Source organism: Humulus lupulus, chromosome 1, assembly GCF_963169125.1.
Source record: "Humulus lupulus chromosome 1, drHumLupu1.1, whole genome shotgun sequence".
Lineage (NCBI taxonomy): Eukaryota > Viridiplantae > Streptophyta > Magnoliopsida > Rosales > Cannabaceae > Humulus > Humulus lupulus.
This window is the reverse complement of record NC_084793.1, coordinates 122069473-122088681: the sequence shown is the minus strand read 5'-3', so window position 1 is coordinate 122088681 and position 19209 is coordinate 122069473. Positions and strand designations below refer to the sequence as shown.

Genomic DNA, 19209 nt, shown 5'->3' with positions numbered 1-19209 from the left:
TAAACACATGAGCAAAATAAGTGAAAGCATGCTAGGATACTTAGAGTATTTTTCAAAATTTTGTTATTTTGTTAAATCAAACCAAAGTGCTATGCTAAGTTCGGTCATGCGAACAGATGTTATAATAAGATACAAATATATTATAATATCAAAATGTATCCTTTTACACCGCGAGCAGTCGCTACTCGGATGTAATTGTTCAAATAAAAGTAAAGGTTGCCCATGCAGCAATAAAAATATATTGTCTTTACATCACGACCCGTAGGTCATGCAGTTAAAAAGATAAAATATAAACAGAAAAAGATCAAGGAGCCAGAGGATCTTGAGGAGGGCCCTGATAGACAACATCAGCAGCCTCATTTTCGGCCCCGTCTATCCCAGTGGCCAGCGAGATCTCAGGGGAAGTAGGAATCCTCGCCCTTTCTTCCTCTGCCAGTCGAGCAGCACAGCGAGCAAGCTCAGCGTCTCTTGCATTCTCAGGAAGGTATTCGAAGGTTGCTCCTTGGTTTTGCTTCAAGAAATCGTAGAAGCATCGGAGAGTGGCATTCTTATACCTTTCCAAGTTACTGGCATTGGCTTTTTCAAGCTCCTCAATCCGGCCCTCCAAGGTTTTATTGTCCTGTCTGCTCGTAGCCAGGTCCTCCTCAAGCAATTTGGCTGCGCGGTAATTGACACGGTTGGACTCCTTGAACTGGTCCCTCTAATCAATGGCTTTGTCCAGAGACTTTTGCTTCTCCTTCAGCTCCTCAGCCAATTTATTCTTCTCCTCGAGCACCACTGCAAGTTTTTTGGCATATTTCTCTGCAGCAGCTTTAAGTTCATCAGCGTGCCGTTGCTCCAAAGATTTGGCCTGCTCGGTAACAGCACCCGAGCAGAGACGGCCGGCAGTAAGGGTCAGCATTGCCTGAGGTCAGAGGAGAAGTTAGACTAATTGTAAAGTGTAGAAGGGCTATCTCCGTAGAAAAAGAAGACTTACATTGGTAAACTCGTTCAAGGCATGGTTTAGGATTAGGTCGACGTCCATCGCCTCTGTCGCGGCCATCACCTCCCGGCAGCGGTCGTGCTTTACAATTTTCGCGACCCTGTCCTTGACCGATTTTAAGGCGCAACTAGTTATGTCGCCCCCAGTCGAGGCAGGGCCGGCCTGCTGAGTCTGGTCGGTTGGGGCTGCTAGAGGTGGAGTCGATCCGGCTGGAGCAGGGGGAATCTGCTACTAGCGAGGAGAAGGTGGAGTTGTATTGGTTGAGGGCCCGTCCTCCATGGGGCCTGCATTGCGAGGCTTCTTAGCCTGAGGCACTTTGCTGCTTTCCCCAGGGTGCCTCTTGCTTGCCTTCTTTTTGCTCGGGGGAGCCGCGGGAGTCTCGGGAGTGCTATAAATGTCTAACACGTTCACAGAGTCCATGTCTGGAAAAGAAGCAAAATGTCGAACAGTGAGATAGCATAAATGGCTAAGTATATCACATCAAAAAAAGAAATAAAGAAAGATTGCAAAGTCAAATACCCGAGCAATTATTACTGGTCGCTCTATAGACTATACTAGTCTTATACTCACTCTCTGACATGAAGAAGTCTGGACCTAAATTTGGAGCATATTTAAAATTGCCATCCCCGTCGAATAGGTGACAGGGAATTGGCAAGCTATCTAAAAGCGAAATAACTGTACCATTCTCGTCTGAAGACTCGTCCAAGTGTACCACAGGCTCGGTGGCCTTCTTTTTTCCCTTCCCCAAGGGGACAGAGGGCCTCTCTACTAGAGGAGTGCTAGGAGGTTCCCTGATCGTGAGCCCGATTTGTCTCCTTCGTGGAGGCGGCAATGGTGGTTACTGCTCGGGTTCCTCCTCAGCTGTGGCACTCCATGCAGTTGACTCCCTCATGTCCTGATGAGGAGCCAAGAGGCCAACCAACCTAAGGTTAGCCTCTGTGACCAGAAGTTTGACGCTTTTTTCTACGTCCGTCATGCTAGCCAGGAGGGGTGATCTCAACTCCATGTCTGGAGTTGGGTCTGGTCGCAGCCATGGGCCTGGAAGGCATTAAAAATTTAAGAGAATGTGGAGGAGAACACTAAATAAATAGTAACAGCCAGTGATTCAAAGGTTTTACCTCCTTGAGCAAAGGCCAGGTTGTCCGCGATCATGTCGGTCGTGAGGAAGTACTCCTGGTAGTACCTCCCCACATTTGATATATGGGAGGTGTCAGTCAGGAAGGTGCGCCCAGTTTCCTGATGACAGAAATGAAAAAAACCCCATGCCTTCTTGGTTGGGGTTCGACTTGAGGTCAAACAAGTAGTTAACCTCGTGAGGAGTTGGCACGGGCCATTTTTTGTGGCTGTACAAGATATAGAGTGTTGCGAGCATTCTATATCCATTTGGAGTTATTTGAAAGGGGCAACTCTGAAATAGTGGGGCACCCCTTGGAAAAATGAATGAAGAGGCAAGGTAGCCCTTGCCTAGATGTGGAATCTCGACCAGGCCCTGAAGGCACCTCCGGGCAGGTTCGCCCTTTGGTCTTGGTTAGGTTGGACTAAAGTCACCCCCGTGAGACCGTACTTCCTGATGTAGTTGGCAATCATCCTGATCGTCACTCTGCTCTCAGGAACCAAATACCACTCAAAATCTGGCTGAATGGCATATCGGGGTTGAGCGTGTCTTTAGATGTTAGGGTCAGGAAAATTTTCGCCTCGACCACTGGTCGAGGGAGTTTCAGCCCGAGGAGCAGGCTGATGTGAAGGAGTGGGGGCTTTCTTTTTCTGGGCTTTGGTTTTAGCATGAGCCATATTTTGAGTAAGGGCAGGTGAAGTGTTCGAAGTGACACGAGAAAATGGGATGTTAGGTATCAATGACGATGGTTGCTCCTCGTCCTCGAGCAGTTGAGCCAATAAGTCATCGTCGATAGGTCTTTCTCTTCCCCACGGATCTTGCATGTAAGTTGCGAGCAGAGAAAGGAGGAGATAAGATGCACAGTTTGAGAGCCTATGTTGAAAGTTGGAATAGCGTTGCTCACGTCTACAACCAGCAGCATTCTAACGTAAACACTAAGTTCTATGCGAGCAGTTTGAAAAACAGATCGAAAAGTAGAAATAAAAAGTTTTTGGGAAAAAAAGCTTTTTCGACTCCGAAGGGGCGGGAAAAACTCAGTTTTTCAACTAGCCTAAAAATCGAATATTTACTTTGATTTTATGCCCTAAACTTACGATCTTGACTATCAAACTGGCTCCTAACTCCCACAGAGCAAAAATACGCTACCCTATCAAGTATCAATCAGTATACACACAATCCTCATGCATTTCTACCCAAGAACACGAAAAATCTCAGAACTCAAAACAGGTGTATAGCAGTATGCATGGCATGTCAAAGGGCTTGAAAGTTGAAGAAATTTACCTAGATGAAGATCGGAGGTTCTGAAATGATGAAACTTTGGACGAACGAATAGAGGATCTTTAGAACAGCGACGGATGGTCTTCAAAATCTCTGAGCTTTGAAATGAAGTTCTTGGCAAGAAAATGGTGAGTAAAAAGTGAAAAATTAAATATTGGGGATTATTTATAATGGCTGAGATATGATAAAAAGGGGTAATCATGAGTTACCTTTTTCAAGGCATGGGGGAGTGTAATAGCCGTCAGAAGGATTACTTGGAAACCAAAAAGGCGTGATTGGACGTGATTAGGTCACCTTTTTCGAGGATGCATGAGGGACTCTGATAGATTTCGTGGGGTATACGAAAGGTTAGTTTCCTAAGTTTACTTATTGCTGGTCGCAATAAATAAACTTGGGGGGCAAATGTTATCCAAAAAACAGCTATTGATGACTGTTACACCCAGATTTCAAGACCTGAGATTGTGACCTCGAAAGTTGGATTCGTCAGGTGTGAGCTCGTGATATTTAAAGTGCATGTTCGTGGTCCAGATGTCAAACCCTCGAAGCAAGGCGGCAACCTCAAGATATCTAACCTCAAAGTTCTTTCTAAGCTCGAAAGACATAGCATCAGGGTATATATGTTGTCGGGTATCTTTGGATCAAGTAGCCCGAGCTTGGCAGGAGTACAAGCTCAGAGTGTAACAAGCTCGATGGTATTTACCCGCTCTGAGCTGGTCTTGGGGTAAGGTGGCTAGCTCATAACTTATCTATAGACCTGGATCAACATGATGTTGATTGCCGACCTCGAATGATTTAATGGGTCATCTGATGAGACGCGTTCCATGCATTTAAAGATATTTATTGTTGTAACATCCCGACATTAAAGGGATATTAACAAGTCTGTTATACGCCCCTTGGTCTTCAGGGGACGTTTCCTTGTATATAGGAGTTACAGAATTTAATATCATTATTTTCATTAATAAATAGGAGTATCTTCCCAAAATATGTGGGAATGAACTCTGAGAACCCTCTATAAATAGAGACGTCATGAAAATTTGTAAGGGACGGGTCTTTTGATATCTAGAGAGAATTCCTGGAGAATTCATCCCTGAAGGATTTCCAGAAAACTCCAAAGTCTTAATAAAATAGACTCATGGACTAGGCAGAGTTAACTGCTGAACCACGTAAAATTCTTGTTGTTCTACTGTATTATTCATCTGCGCCATAGTTCTTATTGTTTAATTTCTCTACATTTTAAGTTGACGAAAAACGGCGTCAACAGTTTGGTTCTTTCATTGAGAACCTTAAGCAGTACAATCCCTGATTAGCTATGGTCGCGAATGATCAGAATAATCCTAAAGAAAACTATCCACGACGCCCTGGGAAGCAGCCAATGATGAATCCAGAACCTGAAGAGAGAAGTGAGCCCTCCGATTCTCCTCCAGCACCTCCGGCTCCCAGGGACGATGAGGACATGTATTATAATCCCGAACGGTACGTCCCCATTGTGGAACTTGAAAACCGACAGTTGAGAAAAAACAGTTGGCTGAGGCCAAGAAGCGGAACGAAGAGTTGGCAAGGTTAGCTGCAGAGACGCAGGCGGCTCAGCCTCAACCTCCGCATAAGAACCAAGCCCCACCTACATGGGACATTCATGTTCCTCCCCGCAAGCCTCATGGGCGACCTCGAAAAAATGCTGCCATAAGAAGAACGGAGCAACCTCCGCCACCGGCAGAACAACCTGCTCCCTCGAGGTCCCGAAGAAACACTCGAGCTAGAGCTTCGGTTAACTCAACTGCAGAGTTACCAGCAGAAACTGGGAATAACTAAGCCCCCGCAGAGGCTCGAACTCAAACTCCTGGTAACACGCAGAATTTTACCGAGCCGGCACGAGCGAACTCGGGACCATCCAGGCCCCGAAATGGGTGGCAGCCACCGTCACCCATACGGTTCCCTCCATCGCCAATAAGATATCCCTCACCACCTCGGAGAAACACACAACCTACTCAGGGTGATGAGGAAAGGCGGGCAGGAAAGAAATAGGGGAATAGAGAAGCTACTAGGGAACGGAGAGGCACCCAGCCTACGGGAAGCCAAATGTCTCGATCTCGCACTGCAGAGATGAGGCAGCATGAAAGAAATCCATCTCAGAACAATCATGCGACAAGCCTCTCCAGTGACGACTCAGGGGACACCAGATTAGTCAGCATGTATGATCAAGGACGTAGAAATACTGGGAACCAAAGGAACCAACCCGACCTGTAGCACCTGAATCAGAATCGGGGTAGTGGTAATTCCTCGAACCTGGACCTGAGAGATCGCCTAAATGGGCGCAAAGATCCCCTATGAAGACGCGAGCCTGGAATTATGATCAATGATAGCCAATTTCAGGCGAGACCCCCTGTGGACCCAGTTCAGGATAGAATTGATCAACTGGAAAGAGCATTTAGGCTCTTACAGAATGAGCGAGGTCGGAGTCGACACGAGGATTCTGATGAGGAGCTCGAACCATTCCCTCCCCACATTTCCAACACTCCGTTTTCTCAGGGGTTTCGGATTCCTCATGTCCTGCCTTTTGAGGGGAAATCTGACCCGTACAGTCATTTGAGCACATTTAACACCATAATGAGAGCAAGTAATATGGGTTACGAGCTCAGATGCATGTTATTTCCAGCATCGCTCACAGGACTAGCAAAAAACTGGTTCAAAAAATATAAGAGACATTCAATCACTTCTTAGGATCAGCTACCGAAAGATTTCAAGAAGCAGTTTAGAGCCATGATCGGGGTAAGACCCGAGGCATCAACCCTGACCAATGTTCGGAAACAACCAAATGAAACGTTGAAGAGCTACCTTACAAGGTTCAATCTGGAAGTCGCCCGATCTCGGGATGTAGACGACAGCGGTCATTTAATGGCCGTCCAAGCTGGGGTAATGCCGGGAAGTCCCCTCTAGGAAGATATGCAGAGGAAGTCTGTGAGGTCCTTAAACGAGTTTAATCGACGAGCTCAGAGGTTTGTCAATGTAGAAGAAGTGAGGCCAATGTTTAATATGACCTCTCAGCCCATAACTACAATGATAAACGTAAACTCTGCCTCGACCTCGGCAGACCCATCAGCCTCGAAACCCCCTGCAAAAAACCCTTCCAAAAGGAAGAAGAATGAAGGAAGTAACCCCAATGCGGAAGGGGGAAAGAAGAAGAAAGGGGAGAGGTATTTCTTCGTGTATAAGGTGTGCACCGAGCTCAACGAGTCTTGGGAGAATATTTACCTGGCTAATGAAAACCAGGCCCCTTTCAGAAGTCCAGACCCCATGAGAAATCAAAAGTCCAAGAGAGACTCCAGTAAATACTATGGATTTCACAGAGACACTGGGCACACTACTGATGAATGCAGGCAACGGAAGGACGAGATCGAAGGTCTGATCTCGAGAGGATACTTTAGGCAATATGTCAGGAACTAGAACAATAACCAGGCTTCTACCAGCCAGAGGACAGCTGCACTACCGCCTGCCCAAAACAACAGTTCCTGGACTAGGGAAGAAGAGAGACCCCCTCCAATTGATGGAGAAGATGTGATAACCATCTCGGGCAGGCCTCACCTCGCAGGATCGGGCAAGAAGGCCCAAAAGCAATACGTGAATGAGCTAAAAACTGGGGACGGGTCCCCTTATGAACCCGAACCTATAACTCCAAAGTACCAAAAGATTGAATCTCAGTCGATAACCTTTACTGAGGACGATGCGTCCCATGTTCAGTTTCCTCACAATGACCCACTGGTCATCACTCTCCAGCTCGTGAATAAGAGGGTTCACCGAGTTCTCATTAATAATGGGAGCTCAGTGAACATTCTCTATAAAGCCACCTTAGAAAAGATGGGACTCGCGCTTCGAGACTTGAAAGCTTGTGCAACGACACTATACGGTTTTTCAGGTGAGGGGATTGCCTATATGGGGTCCATTGAACTTCCTGTGACCTTGGGAGACTACCTAGTCTCAGCAACCAAGATAATGGAGTTTGTAGTAGTGGACCTGCCATCGGCCTACAACGTGTTGCTCGGGAGACCCACCCTATTAGGGCTGGGGGCAGTCTCGTCTATAAGGCATTTGGCCATCAAGTTCCCGACTTCTAGTGGCATAGGGACGCTGAAGGGAGACCAGTTAGTCGGGAGGGAATGCTATAGCATTTCCATAAGAGGAAAGAAGCAAGCGAGCGCACAAGCGCTCGTCGTTATTCAGAATAAGGACGGGATAGTCCTGGAAATAGATGAAGAAATCGACCCAAGAGTGGAGGAAAGAGCTGATCTCGAACCATTGGAAGAGCTCGAAGAAGTCAGGCTCGAAGAATCAGACCCCTCGAAAACAGTAAAGGTTGGCAAAAACCTCCACGAAGAAACCAAATAGATATTAATTTCCTTTTTGAAGAAGAACCAGGATGTCTTCGCATGGTCACATTCGGACATGAGAGGAATAAGTCCAAATGTAGTGAGCCATGCACTAAATATCGATAAAAGCTTCCCGCTGAAGCAGCAAAAGTGAAGACTACTGGATGATGATAGGAAGAAGGCCCTTAAAGAGGAGGTCAGCATGTTAAAAGCAAACTGTTTCATCAGGGATGCTTTTTACCCCGATTGGGTAGCCAATCCGGTGCTAGTCCCAAAGCCTAACGGGACGTGGCGAACCTGCACTGACTACTCGGACCTCAATATGGCCTGTCCTAAGGACTGTTTTTCTTTACCACGGATCGACCAGCTCGTGGACGCCACGGTAGGGCATGGACTCATGTCTTTCATGGATGCCTATTCTGGATATAACCAGATTTCCATGCATGCCCCTAACTAAGAGCATACGAGCTTCATAACAGACAAAGGGTTATATTGTTATAACGTCATGCCATTCGGGCTCAAAAATGCTGGAGCCACTTACCAGCGGCTCGTGAACATGATGTTCTCCGATCAAATAGGGAATAACATGGAAGTTTATGTTGACGATATGTTAGTCAAATCTCAACTTAATAATAACCATGTTGATGACCTCGAAGAATGCTTCGCCGTGTTACAGAAATATAACATGAAACTTAACCCTCAGAAGTGCTCTTTCAGAGTATCTTCGGGAAAATTCCTGAGTTTCATTGTAAATGCTCGAGGGATAGAAGCTAATCTAGACAAGATCCAGGCTCTGATCGATATTCCTTCACCTCGAAAACACAAAGATGTCCATAGTTTGACTGGCAGGATGGCGGCACTAAGTAGGTTTATCTCAAAATCTACAGACCGTTGTCTTCCGTTTTTCAACCTGTTGAGGGGAGGCAAGAAATTTGAATGGATAGAGCAATGCGAGTTGGCTTTTCAGGAACTCAAGAAACACCTCGCAGAACCTCCCATCTTGTCAAAACCCATTACGGGAGAAGTTCTGTACTTATACCTTGCTACGACCGAGCACGCCATAAGCGCGGTACTCGTGAGGGAAGAAGGAAAAGTGCAAAGGCTCGCGTATTACGTCAGTACAAGATTACTAGGGGCAGAATCAAGATATCCCTTGATGGAGAAGTTAGCTCTCAGCCTAATTCACTCATCTCGAAAGCTTCGACCCTATTTTCAAGCGCACACCATCCATGTACTAACTGATTAACCACTAAGACAAGTCTTGTCCAAGCAAGAAGGTTCAGGTCGACTTCTTAAATGGGCCGTTGAACTCGGGCTATTCGAGATCACTTATCACCCAAGGATGACCATAAGGGGACAAGCCTTGGTAGACTTCATAATGGAATGTACGGGTGTGGACAATGATGAAGTTATAACCCCAGCCCACGAGCTGTGGAAACTTTATGTTGAGGGGTCTTCTAATGAGAACGGATCAGGGGCAGGGGTAATTTTGATCACCCCTGCAGGAAGCCAATTTCACTCTACCTTAAGATTTGACTTCGATGCGTCGAATAATGAGGTCGAGTACGAGGCTCTACTGGCGGGACTTCGCATAGCCAAGGAGCTCAAAGCCAAAGCAATACATTGCTACAGCGACTCCAGCTGGCGGTTAACCAAATTTTAGGAGAGTACCAGGCTCGTGGTATGAAGATTGCAGCATACTTAGAAAAAGCGAAGTTGGCACTGGAGCAGTTCAAGTTCTATGCGATAGAACAGGTCCCCCGAGAACAGAACTCGAATGAAGACGCCTTAGCCAGGCTTGCTACTTCTACTGAGAGTGACGAACTGAATATCGTGCCTATCGAACATCTCGCGGCGCCCAGTACTGATGAGCCAGAAGAGGAGGATGTGTGTATGATCAACTCTGAGCCATCCTGGATGACTCCGATAATTCAATACCTTGAGACCGGTGTTCTCCTGGAAGAACGGACCAAGGCTCGAAAGTTGATGTATCAAATCCCTCATTATACCATTGTAGATGGAAGGCTGTATAGAAGAGGATATTCCATGCCACTACTCCGGTGTGTGACTCCACCCGAAGCTAAGAAAATCATAGAAGAAATTCATGAAGGGTTCTGTGGAGACCATACTTGGGGGCATAGCCTGTTCAAGAAAATCATACGCCAGGGATTCTTCTGGCCTACCATCAAATCAAACTCGTATGACTACGTCAAAAGGTGTGATAAGTGCCAACGATTCGCCACAATTCCTCGAGCTCCACCATCCGAGCTAACTATGATGACCTCCCCTTGGCCATTTACGGTATGGGGAATCGACCTCATAGGCTCCCTTCCGACCGGCAAGGGCGGAGTAAAATACGTAGTAGTCGCCAAAGATTACTTCACGAAGTGGACCAAAGCTTATCCTTTGGTGACAATAACCTCGAAGAAAGTCCTTGACTTTGTGGTGAAAAACATCATATGTCGATATGGGATGCCGAGGAAGATTATGTCTGATAATGGTACCCAGTTCGACAGCGATCTGTTTACCAACTTTTGCGAAAAAAAATGGGATAATAAAGAGCTTCTCGTCAGTGGCCCATCCCCAGGCGAATGGCCAGGTCGAAGCTGTAAACAAAACCCTAAAAAGTACGCTCAAGAAAAAGTTGGAAGAAGCTAAAGGAAGATGGTCCGAAGAGTTGCATCAAGTTCTGTGGGCGTATAGGACCACGGCCCGTACATCAACAGGACATACCCCATTCTCTCTGGCGTACGGTTGCGAGGCTATGTTGCCAATCGAGGTCAAAATTCCCACGATTCGAGCCCTCGCTTATGATCAAACCTCGAACCACTCTCAGCTCGAAGAAACTCTAGACCTGATCGAAGAAAGAAGGAACGAAGCTCAATTAAAAAATGATGCATACCAACAGCGAGCTACCCAGTACTTCAACAAAAGAGTTCGAGATCGAAAATTCAGCATAGGAGATTCGGTGCTAAGGCGGGTATTCTTGGCGACACGGGATCCCGCAGTTGGTGTGCTTGGGCCAAATTAGGAAGGACCTTATCAGATAGAATCAGTCATCTGACTCGGCATATACAAGTTGGCAAGATTGGATGGAAGTCTGGTACCACGATCATGCAATGGCGAACACCTACGACCTTACTATCAATAGTGTAGGAAGGATGTTGCCTATAACCATGCTTGTTTGTCTGTATTGTTTTTCTATTTTTGGATTTTTTTCAAATAAAGTTTGATTTCGTTTAATATGTTGTATTTTTTGCAATCTCTCTTAATTTAATAACCTATGGTCACACTCATAGGATATTAAGGAGGCATTAGTGGTACATATACCATCAACTTGAAAAAATAAAATAGCATATACGAAACGCATATAAATGTTTGGATATAACCAAATGCGCGAGATGAGATAAGTTTGGATATAACCAAACTATCAAAAACATACAAGTGTTTGGACGTAACCAAATGCGCGAGCTGAGATAGCTTGGATATAACCAAACTATCAAAAACATAAAAATGTTTGGATGTAACCAAATATGCAAACTAGATTAAAAATTTAAGTGTATGGATTACAAACCTAACACGACCTTCATAGGTTTGGAACAAACCAGCTTAAACTAATCGACAGTAAGTTGGAACATAACCCACTTCGTGTTAAGTTGAGATCGAGGCAGGAGTATCTTGCAAAATAATAGTTTCGACCTCATAACCTCGAGGAGCTAACCGAGGACGAGAAAAAGCAACTAAAAAAGTAAGATACAACTAAACCATTTGCATTACACACCATATAAGTACTTGCGGGTGCATGGTAAAAGTAATATCCGACCTTGACAAATAACGAGATCGGAAGCGGATAATTCGAGCAAACTATGCATGAATGCATTGAATCTCGAGCTTAAATCCAAATTATGTTTGTATGAATAAACAAGCATATATGACACTTTAATTTAAATTATGCAAAATATTTCGACCCAAGAAATGTAAAGCAAAGTGTATTAAAGTAAATTCAAAAAAGTAATATCATAAAGGACAGCTCTTTCACGAGCTGTAAAATTGTCTCAGCCCTATGGGCATAAACAAAAAAATAAAAAATAAAATAAAAAGGGCTATTACAAAAGATTCAAAGGGACACAACCCCGAGGCAAGAATTAAGAAGGAGGGACATTCAAAAGATTCTGTACATGGCCATGTCAACTGCCTGGTCCTTCTTCTCCTTAAACTCCTTGAGAAGACGACTATTTTCACCTTCCATAATCTCGAAAGTGGCGGCCTTCTCTTCTTCAAGCTTGGAATTGGTCTCCTTGACCCGAGTATTCTCCTTTTCAAGCTCCGCGAGCCGGGCATTCAGCTTTCCAAGCTCGAAAGACTTGGCCTTTAGCTCCTCAGCTCCTGCCTCCACCTTTGCTTTTGTTGCCTTGAGCTCGTCACTCAGTTTGAGCTGAAGATCCTTCGCCTCCTGAGCAAGAGTCATGCTCAGGTGAACTTCATTGTTCAGCTTATAATTAAGCTGAGCATTGACAGCAAGAGCCTGGCATAAAAAAAATTAGCATATGGACCAAGTGTAAATGCAGCTAAATAGCCAGAGAAGAAAGATTACCGCAGCGTGGAGCTCAACGCTCTTCTCGTAAAGAGTGTTGCAGTCCTTGGCATTGTTCAAATACTGCCAATGAGGAGCGTCGAAGCTCCCAAAGCTCTGACCCACCCAAGACAGAATGTCTGAGCCTAGTGTTGCCCAATGAGGTCCGGTAGCGTTGTCGATCACATACTCATCAACATGAGTAGAGATCGAGAGTAGTGGTGTCTTCAAGGACGAGGGTTTCTTCGAAGGCGGGCCAGTGAAGGATTGATTTGGGATGCAAGAGGTAGGGTCGACAAGGAGGTCTCGGCCTGAGCAGGTGGACTCAGGGTTGTGTTTGAGCTAACCAGAGCCGGGGGAGGTGGTGTTTTCTCGGTCCTCTTAAGGACCTTGGCGGGCCAGTCGGTTTTTTGTGACCCCCTGGGACGCTTACTCCTCTTGGCTCCGCACTTACCAAGATGTTATCAAGGTCGGAGTCCATCTCGCCTGCATAGTTACACCACATTATGAGTTATCGAAAAATAAAGTAACTTAACATAATGCAGACATACAAGGGATAAAAAGACAAATGGAGAGAAACCTAACTGGAACTCTCCCCCGAGCTTGTGCTCGGCGACCATGAAATTCCCTCATCTTCAGAAGAGGCAGGGGGAGTGCCTTCCCTATAGGTGGATGTCAACCTCGAAATGTCCCTATAGTTGTTAGTCCCGTATTGGACAGCTATTTCGTTCCATACCTCGTTCATGCTATACATGGTGTCGTATTTCCTGAGCCAGCTATCGAACCTATGTACCCTCTCATCTACCCAAGACCATACATAAAAATGGTTCCTATCGTCCTCACACAATACTATTCTATCGGGTCAATGTTTTAGTAGTGAGGGGGACCACATATTCGAGCTAAGGATGAATGTACCTTGTTCATTAAAGCCCGAGCTTGAGGCCTCGTCGTTGGCCTCATTCCCCGATTGTGGACTCCTATTACAAGCTGGAGATAGAGGCCTCGCATCTCTCCTTGGGGGGAGGTTGCCGGTTGGCAGAGCCACAAGCTCCCCCCGGTCGTATTTTTTATTGGATCAGTCTGATGTACACTGATCCTCCCCTAAGAGCCCACACGCCCGGAGATTTTCCACATCTAGGAGATAGGAAAGGGATCTCCTGCCGTAGGGAAGTTAGAGCAGAGTCTCTCTGTGCTCCCTCATCTCCTTGGTAGGGGTAGGGCGATGGTAGTTGGCTGGAAAATCAAATGCATTTCAACTAAGTACGGGCCTAAAAACAAAGTTCGAGCACAAAAAAGAAGGAGGTTGAAATACTTACAAATCTGTCTGAAAGAGTAGAATCGAGACGGGGCTAGGCCATCTGTCCAGAAGAAGGCCTTCTTGAAATCAGGAGGGTGGTTAGGAAGATCTTCAAAGATCTTCTTCTCCTTGGGATAGATCGAGAGATAGTAGAAGCCATCTCCTCCCCAAGCTCAGGAGGGATTGCTTTTCAAGCAGAAGAGATATAAAATCTCTTCTGGTAAAGGTCCTACCCACTTCAACTTGTGATACAACAACCCCAGGGCTGACAGTACCCTGTTAGAATTGGTGTTGAGCTGGAAAGGGGCTAGCCCAACAAAATCTGTGAAGTTCTTGAAAAAAGACTTCAAGGGCAGTACCGCCCCTGCCTTCATATGCTCCTGGCTCCAAGCTACGTATCTCATCTTGCTGTCAGGATTTCCATCTCCTGGAGCGTGACAACTCCGCTCATGGGAGGTCGGGGCTCGACACCTTAGCGAGCCTAATAGTCCTATGCAGTGAAAGGCTAGAATATCGATTATCTGGCCTAGTGACGTAACCGAGCTCCAGTAATGCTCGGCCTCGAAAAATTCTCTCCTCGGTTGCGAGGTAGAGGGTTCCCCCATCAGTGAAAACTGAAGATCACCTGGCTTGAAGGCGATTTTCACTTTAAGCGTAGGGTCGAGAGGAATCGGTCTAGGCTCGGTGTCCGGATCTGGATGAAGGGCGACCCTTAGTCTTTTCCTTTTCCCTTCTTTGACCTCGTCTATCTGACATCGGAAGTGGTCTCGAGTGTCCTCTTGCTCATGCCTCAATTCGTGCTCCCGAATTAAGCGTTGGTTCCCAGTGAAAGGAGATTCTGGGCTCGAAGCTACTTGTGAGTAAGGAATTGCGAGCTTTGACCCCCACCACTTTCCCGAACTCTGCGGCATCTAACAAGAAAGTAAAAGGGTGAGGGCCAAGCGAACAAGAAATAAAGGGACAAATAGTACCTAAGCTCGAATAATCGAGGCTACAAGGCAAGCTCGATCCAAAGGATGAAGCCAATCTCAGAGCGTGTATTCCATCGAAAGGGAGGAAGGTGGATAAGTTATGAGAAATCCTGAAATATTAGGGAAAAAATGTGGCGGTTATTAAAAAAGGTGATATTTTTGGGAATCGTGCATTCCTTAAAAAAACCCTGATTTTGTACCCGATATCTTGGTGTGTAAGATATGGTTTCTAAAATTTGAAAACCCAAAAAAGGAACCATTTTTGGACCCTTTTTCGCAGAAACTGGGTTTGAGCCTAAGGTCTATCAATCAAAGCACCCTAATCCTAGTGCATTAAACTAGTGAATGGGCCGAGAATAAATCCTAGTGCCCACGGTGTAACAGAAGCATAAGCATACAAAAAAAATGTATATATATAACGCAGAGAAGCCATAAACTGAAAGCTTACACAATGTAATCGGTGGAAATAGAGAAATGGATGATTGAACGAACGGTTGCAAGTACGATCTCACTGAGTCAAAAAGTCCAACGTTTCTTTGTCTTCTCGGCTTGGAGAACATGCAAGAACTGGACAAGAAAGGCTCTGGTTTTGTTTTTTTGAAAGTTTGAATGTGAAGAAAAATGGAGAAGACAAACAAGGACATATTTATAGGCCCTCAGGGATTTTAAAGGTTGAATTAATCTGGGCCATTGGCCAGATTCCGTATCAAATTTGAAGGCTAGGGAAAAATGACATGATGGTACAATAAAGTTGGCAGGCGAACGATCATGGGCAGAGTTTCAAGGCACTCAAGTACCTTGAGTGAGCAATACCCAGCTGACGCGTGTCCATACTCGAGTGTGTGACAGAACGGCTCCTGAAGGAAGTAGTTCAAAAGTTTCATTCTCATAGGATTCGAACCAATACTATGTTACACCCAGATTTCGAGACCTAAGATTGTGACCTCGAAAGCTTGATTCGTCAGGTGTGAGCTCGTGATATCTAAAGTGCATGTTCGTGGTCCAGATGTCAAACCCTCGAAGCAAGGCGGCAACCTCGAAGATATGTAACCTCGAAGTTCTTTCTAAGCTCGAAAGACATAGCATCGGGGTATATCCATTGTCGGGTGTCTTCGGATCAAGTAGCCCGAGCTTGGCAGGAGTACAAGCTCGGAGTGTAACAGCCTCGATGGTATTTACCCGCTCCGAGCTGATCTTGGGGTTAGGTGGCTAGCTCATAACTTATCTATAGACCTGGATGGACATGATGTTGATTGTCGACCTCGAATAATTTAATGGGTCATCTGATGAGACGCGTTCCATGTCTTTAAAGATATTTATTGTTGTAACATCCCAACATTAAAGGGATATTAACAAGTCTATTATACTCCCCCTGGTCTTCAGGGGACGTTTCCTTGTATATAGGAGTTATAGAATTTAATATCATTATTTTCATTAATAAATAGGAGTATCTTCCCGAAATATGTGGGAACGAACTCTGAGAACCCTCTATAAATAGAGAGGTCATGAACATTTGTAAGGGACGAGTCTTTTGATATCTAGAGAGAATTTCTGGAGAATTCTTCCCTCAAGGATTTCTAGAAAACTCCAAAGTCTTAATAAAATAGACTCGTGGACTAGGTAGAGTTAACTGCTGAACCACGTAAAATTCTTGTTGTTCTACTGTATTATTCATTTGCACCATAGTTCTTATTGTTTAATTGCTCTACATTTTAAGTTGACGAAAAACAGCGTCAACAATGACGTGGCAAGAATTTTTGACACGTGGAAGAGATGTTGCTCGCCTATCGACCAGAGATACTTCCATATGCGGAGTTGAAGTTTTATATACGACCAGCCTGGTCGTATACTCCGTTTATTTATGTATAAATTTGTATAGTTGTAATGATATCCGAGAAGATCTCTTCATTATAACCTGAATATCTGTTTATTAAGGGAAGATATATTTAATTGACTCATGTAACCCTCCTTAAGCCTATAAATATACAAGAAATAGCTCAAGGGGGGATCTTTTGATCTTTTTCCGAATTGTATTTGCTATTATCCATCGTCTGTATTGTTTCTCCTTCTTAGGTCTATGAAACTCAGGAACCCTAGTTCTTTAATCACACCTTTGAAGCTCAATATTAATAATAGTATCGAGTGGGCGTAGGTCATTACCAATCACTCGGGCCGAACCACTATAATTCTTTGTGTTCTTTACTTTCCATTAGATTGTTTTCTCAAGCATCGTACTAATTTTATGTCGTATACTTGACTCCGTGTCGTTGGCTAAATCAAGGGTCAACATAATATATAATACACGACTAGATATTTAATAATTATATTAATATAAATTTAAATGTTACAAAATATTATTATGATAATGATATATAATCCTAATTTTTTAATATGAATTCAAATATTACAAAATATTATTATGATAATGATATATAATCCTAATTTTTTAATATGAATTCAAATATTATAAAATACTATTATTATAATAATATTTAATACAAGACTAAATATTTCATTCTTATATCAATATAAATTTAAATATTATAAAATATCATTATAATAATAATATATAATACATAATCTTAATTTTTATTAAAAAAAATTATCATTTATATTTAAAAAAAAAGTTATCATATTATATATACATAAAAAAATTTTAAAAATAATAAATAGTGTTTTGGTTTAATTTTTCATTTAATATGTTTATGTTATTCTTTTATATATAATATTGTTTATTTATATGACAATAATTCAAATTTAATAAATATAATTAATAAATTCTATAAATAACACTAAGCAAACGTGCATTACACGTTGCTTGTATCTAGTATCTCTTCTATATAAAAAGTGTGTAGATAACGGAAATTATTAGTTTTAATGGTTTTTTATTTTTTTTCCACTAACTTTAATGGAATATTATTATATTTAACATAATATTTTTATATTTAACAATAGATTGTAAACATGACTTAAACTTAAATAAATAATTAAACAAATTAAAATACGATCTTTTTGAGATATTTTACAATGATAATTATTTAAAAAAATGAAACCATATATTTTACAACTTAAATAAAATTTAATTAAACTTAAACTTAATATTATATTAAACATATAATATATAATGTTTTGTTGTCACTACCAAATTCAAAAACTAGAACAAACATAAACTTAAACAAGATAAATTAAGTAATTAATTAAAATAGGATATTTTTTAAATATTTTATGATAATTTAACTAATTAAATCATATTTATTTAAAAATAATATAGGCATACATATAAATCATGTTTTGTTGTGATACTCTCTCAAAGCTTTATCAAAGGAATTCAACAGAGTATTCTCAGTACAATATTGTGTGTGTTCACAAATGAAATTCCTCAAGCTATTTATAAACCTGGTTGACCGAATATTTTCTCCTTATTTCAAGAAGCTACAATTCAAATTTAAAATAAATACAAATAAATGCATTAATTACATAATATCCCATGATAATTGGGAATTAATATCATATAACAACAAATCCTTAAGGAATAGGGATCTCCTAACAGTTGTCGTGTTCAAAACGTGTTGCTGACCTCGAACGCAAGGTTAACACACTTTCGAGCTCATTAATCTAGTCAGCCTCCTCTTTAGCCAGTGATTTTATCGAGCTCAATCTTCGAAGACCAACGTCTTCGAGCTTGCAACTAAGGCTTGAATAACACCCATATGCATCGGAGAAGATTCATTCTTTCGAACTTGATGCTTAAGCTCGAGCCTCCTGAACTTGTGCTCGATCACCAACAAGAACAAGTCAGAAATCATGCAAATTTATAGAAGTGTTCAGCCACTTCTTGTTATTTTTGGGCTTATGCTTTATGACCCTATATTTCGAGGCTCATTTATGACGGTGTCGAAATTTGAGTGTAACATTTTCCCCCTCAAAAGTGTTGGTTTGAATCCTATGAGAATGAGACTTTTGAACTCCACTTTTCGAAAAACGTGCCACCTACCACACTGAAGTGTGGACACGAATCATTTGGGGATCGCACACCAGGAGTACTCAAGTACTCCCTATTCCTAGATATGTCATTTCCTAGGACCTTTTTGCCGCCAATGTTAAAATTGAACCCCACCCATCAGATCCTTTTTCAATTCAAACCAAGGGTCCAGATCTTTTCGACCTTTGACATCCCCACTGGGGTATATATATGCACACCCCCTTCATCTTCATTACTTTCACTTCTCAGAAAACACGAACTAGAGAGAAAAAGAAAAACCCAAAATTTTCTTTGCATGTTCTACAAGCCAAAGAAGCAAAACCATACCAGCACATTTGGCTCCGTGAAATCATTCTTGCTTCCACTACTCCAGTCGACGATCTCATCATACCCTCGACCCAATTTGTGTAAGTTTTTTATCCTTATTTACATGTTTTTCTTTTTTTTTTTACCTGTTTTCTTCTATCCATAAAGATGCCATTTCTAGTTTTTACCAGATTTCTAAGGTTTCATTCTTGCAGTAACCAAGTTTTCTTATGCAATTAGCTTTAGCATACTTAGAATCACAATTTAGGCTAAAAGCTTCCTAGTAGGTATGTGAAAAAACAGTGTTTTTCTGGTAATGGGGGTTTTTTGGGCAATAGGTTTCGT

The 19209-nt window shown here is 42.9% G+C and overlaps 1 protein-coding gene across 1 annotated transcript; it reads right to left on the bottom strand.

Annotated features, from left to right (window-relative positions):
• Positions 1-304: 304 nt before the first annotated feature.
• On the bottom strand, positions 305-901 carry LOC133821135 (uncharacterized). Its single transcript, XM_062253618.1, has 2 exons — positions 776-901; positions 305-700 (listed from the first exon to the last, which is right to left on the bottom strand). Exons 1-2 carry the CDS (start codon positions 899-901, stop codon positions 305-307), a joined length of 522 nt encoding a protein of 173 aa, XP_062109602.1.
• Between the last annotated feature and the right edge of the window lie 18308 nt (positions 902-19209).

What these genes read in the sequence shown, in the direction of transcription:
- LOC133821135 (XM_062253618.1), bottom strand. Translation starts at nt 901, where the DNA reads ATGCTGACCCTTACTGCCGGCCGTCTCTGCTCGGGTGCTGTTACCGAG. An exon ending in ATGCCAAAAAACTTGCAGTG is followed by an intron (nt 701 to 775) that starts GTGCTCGAGGAG and finishes GCCATTGATTAG; the next exon opens with AGGGACCAGTTCAAGGAGTC.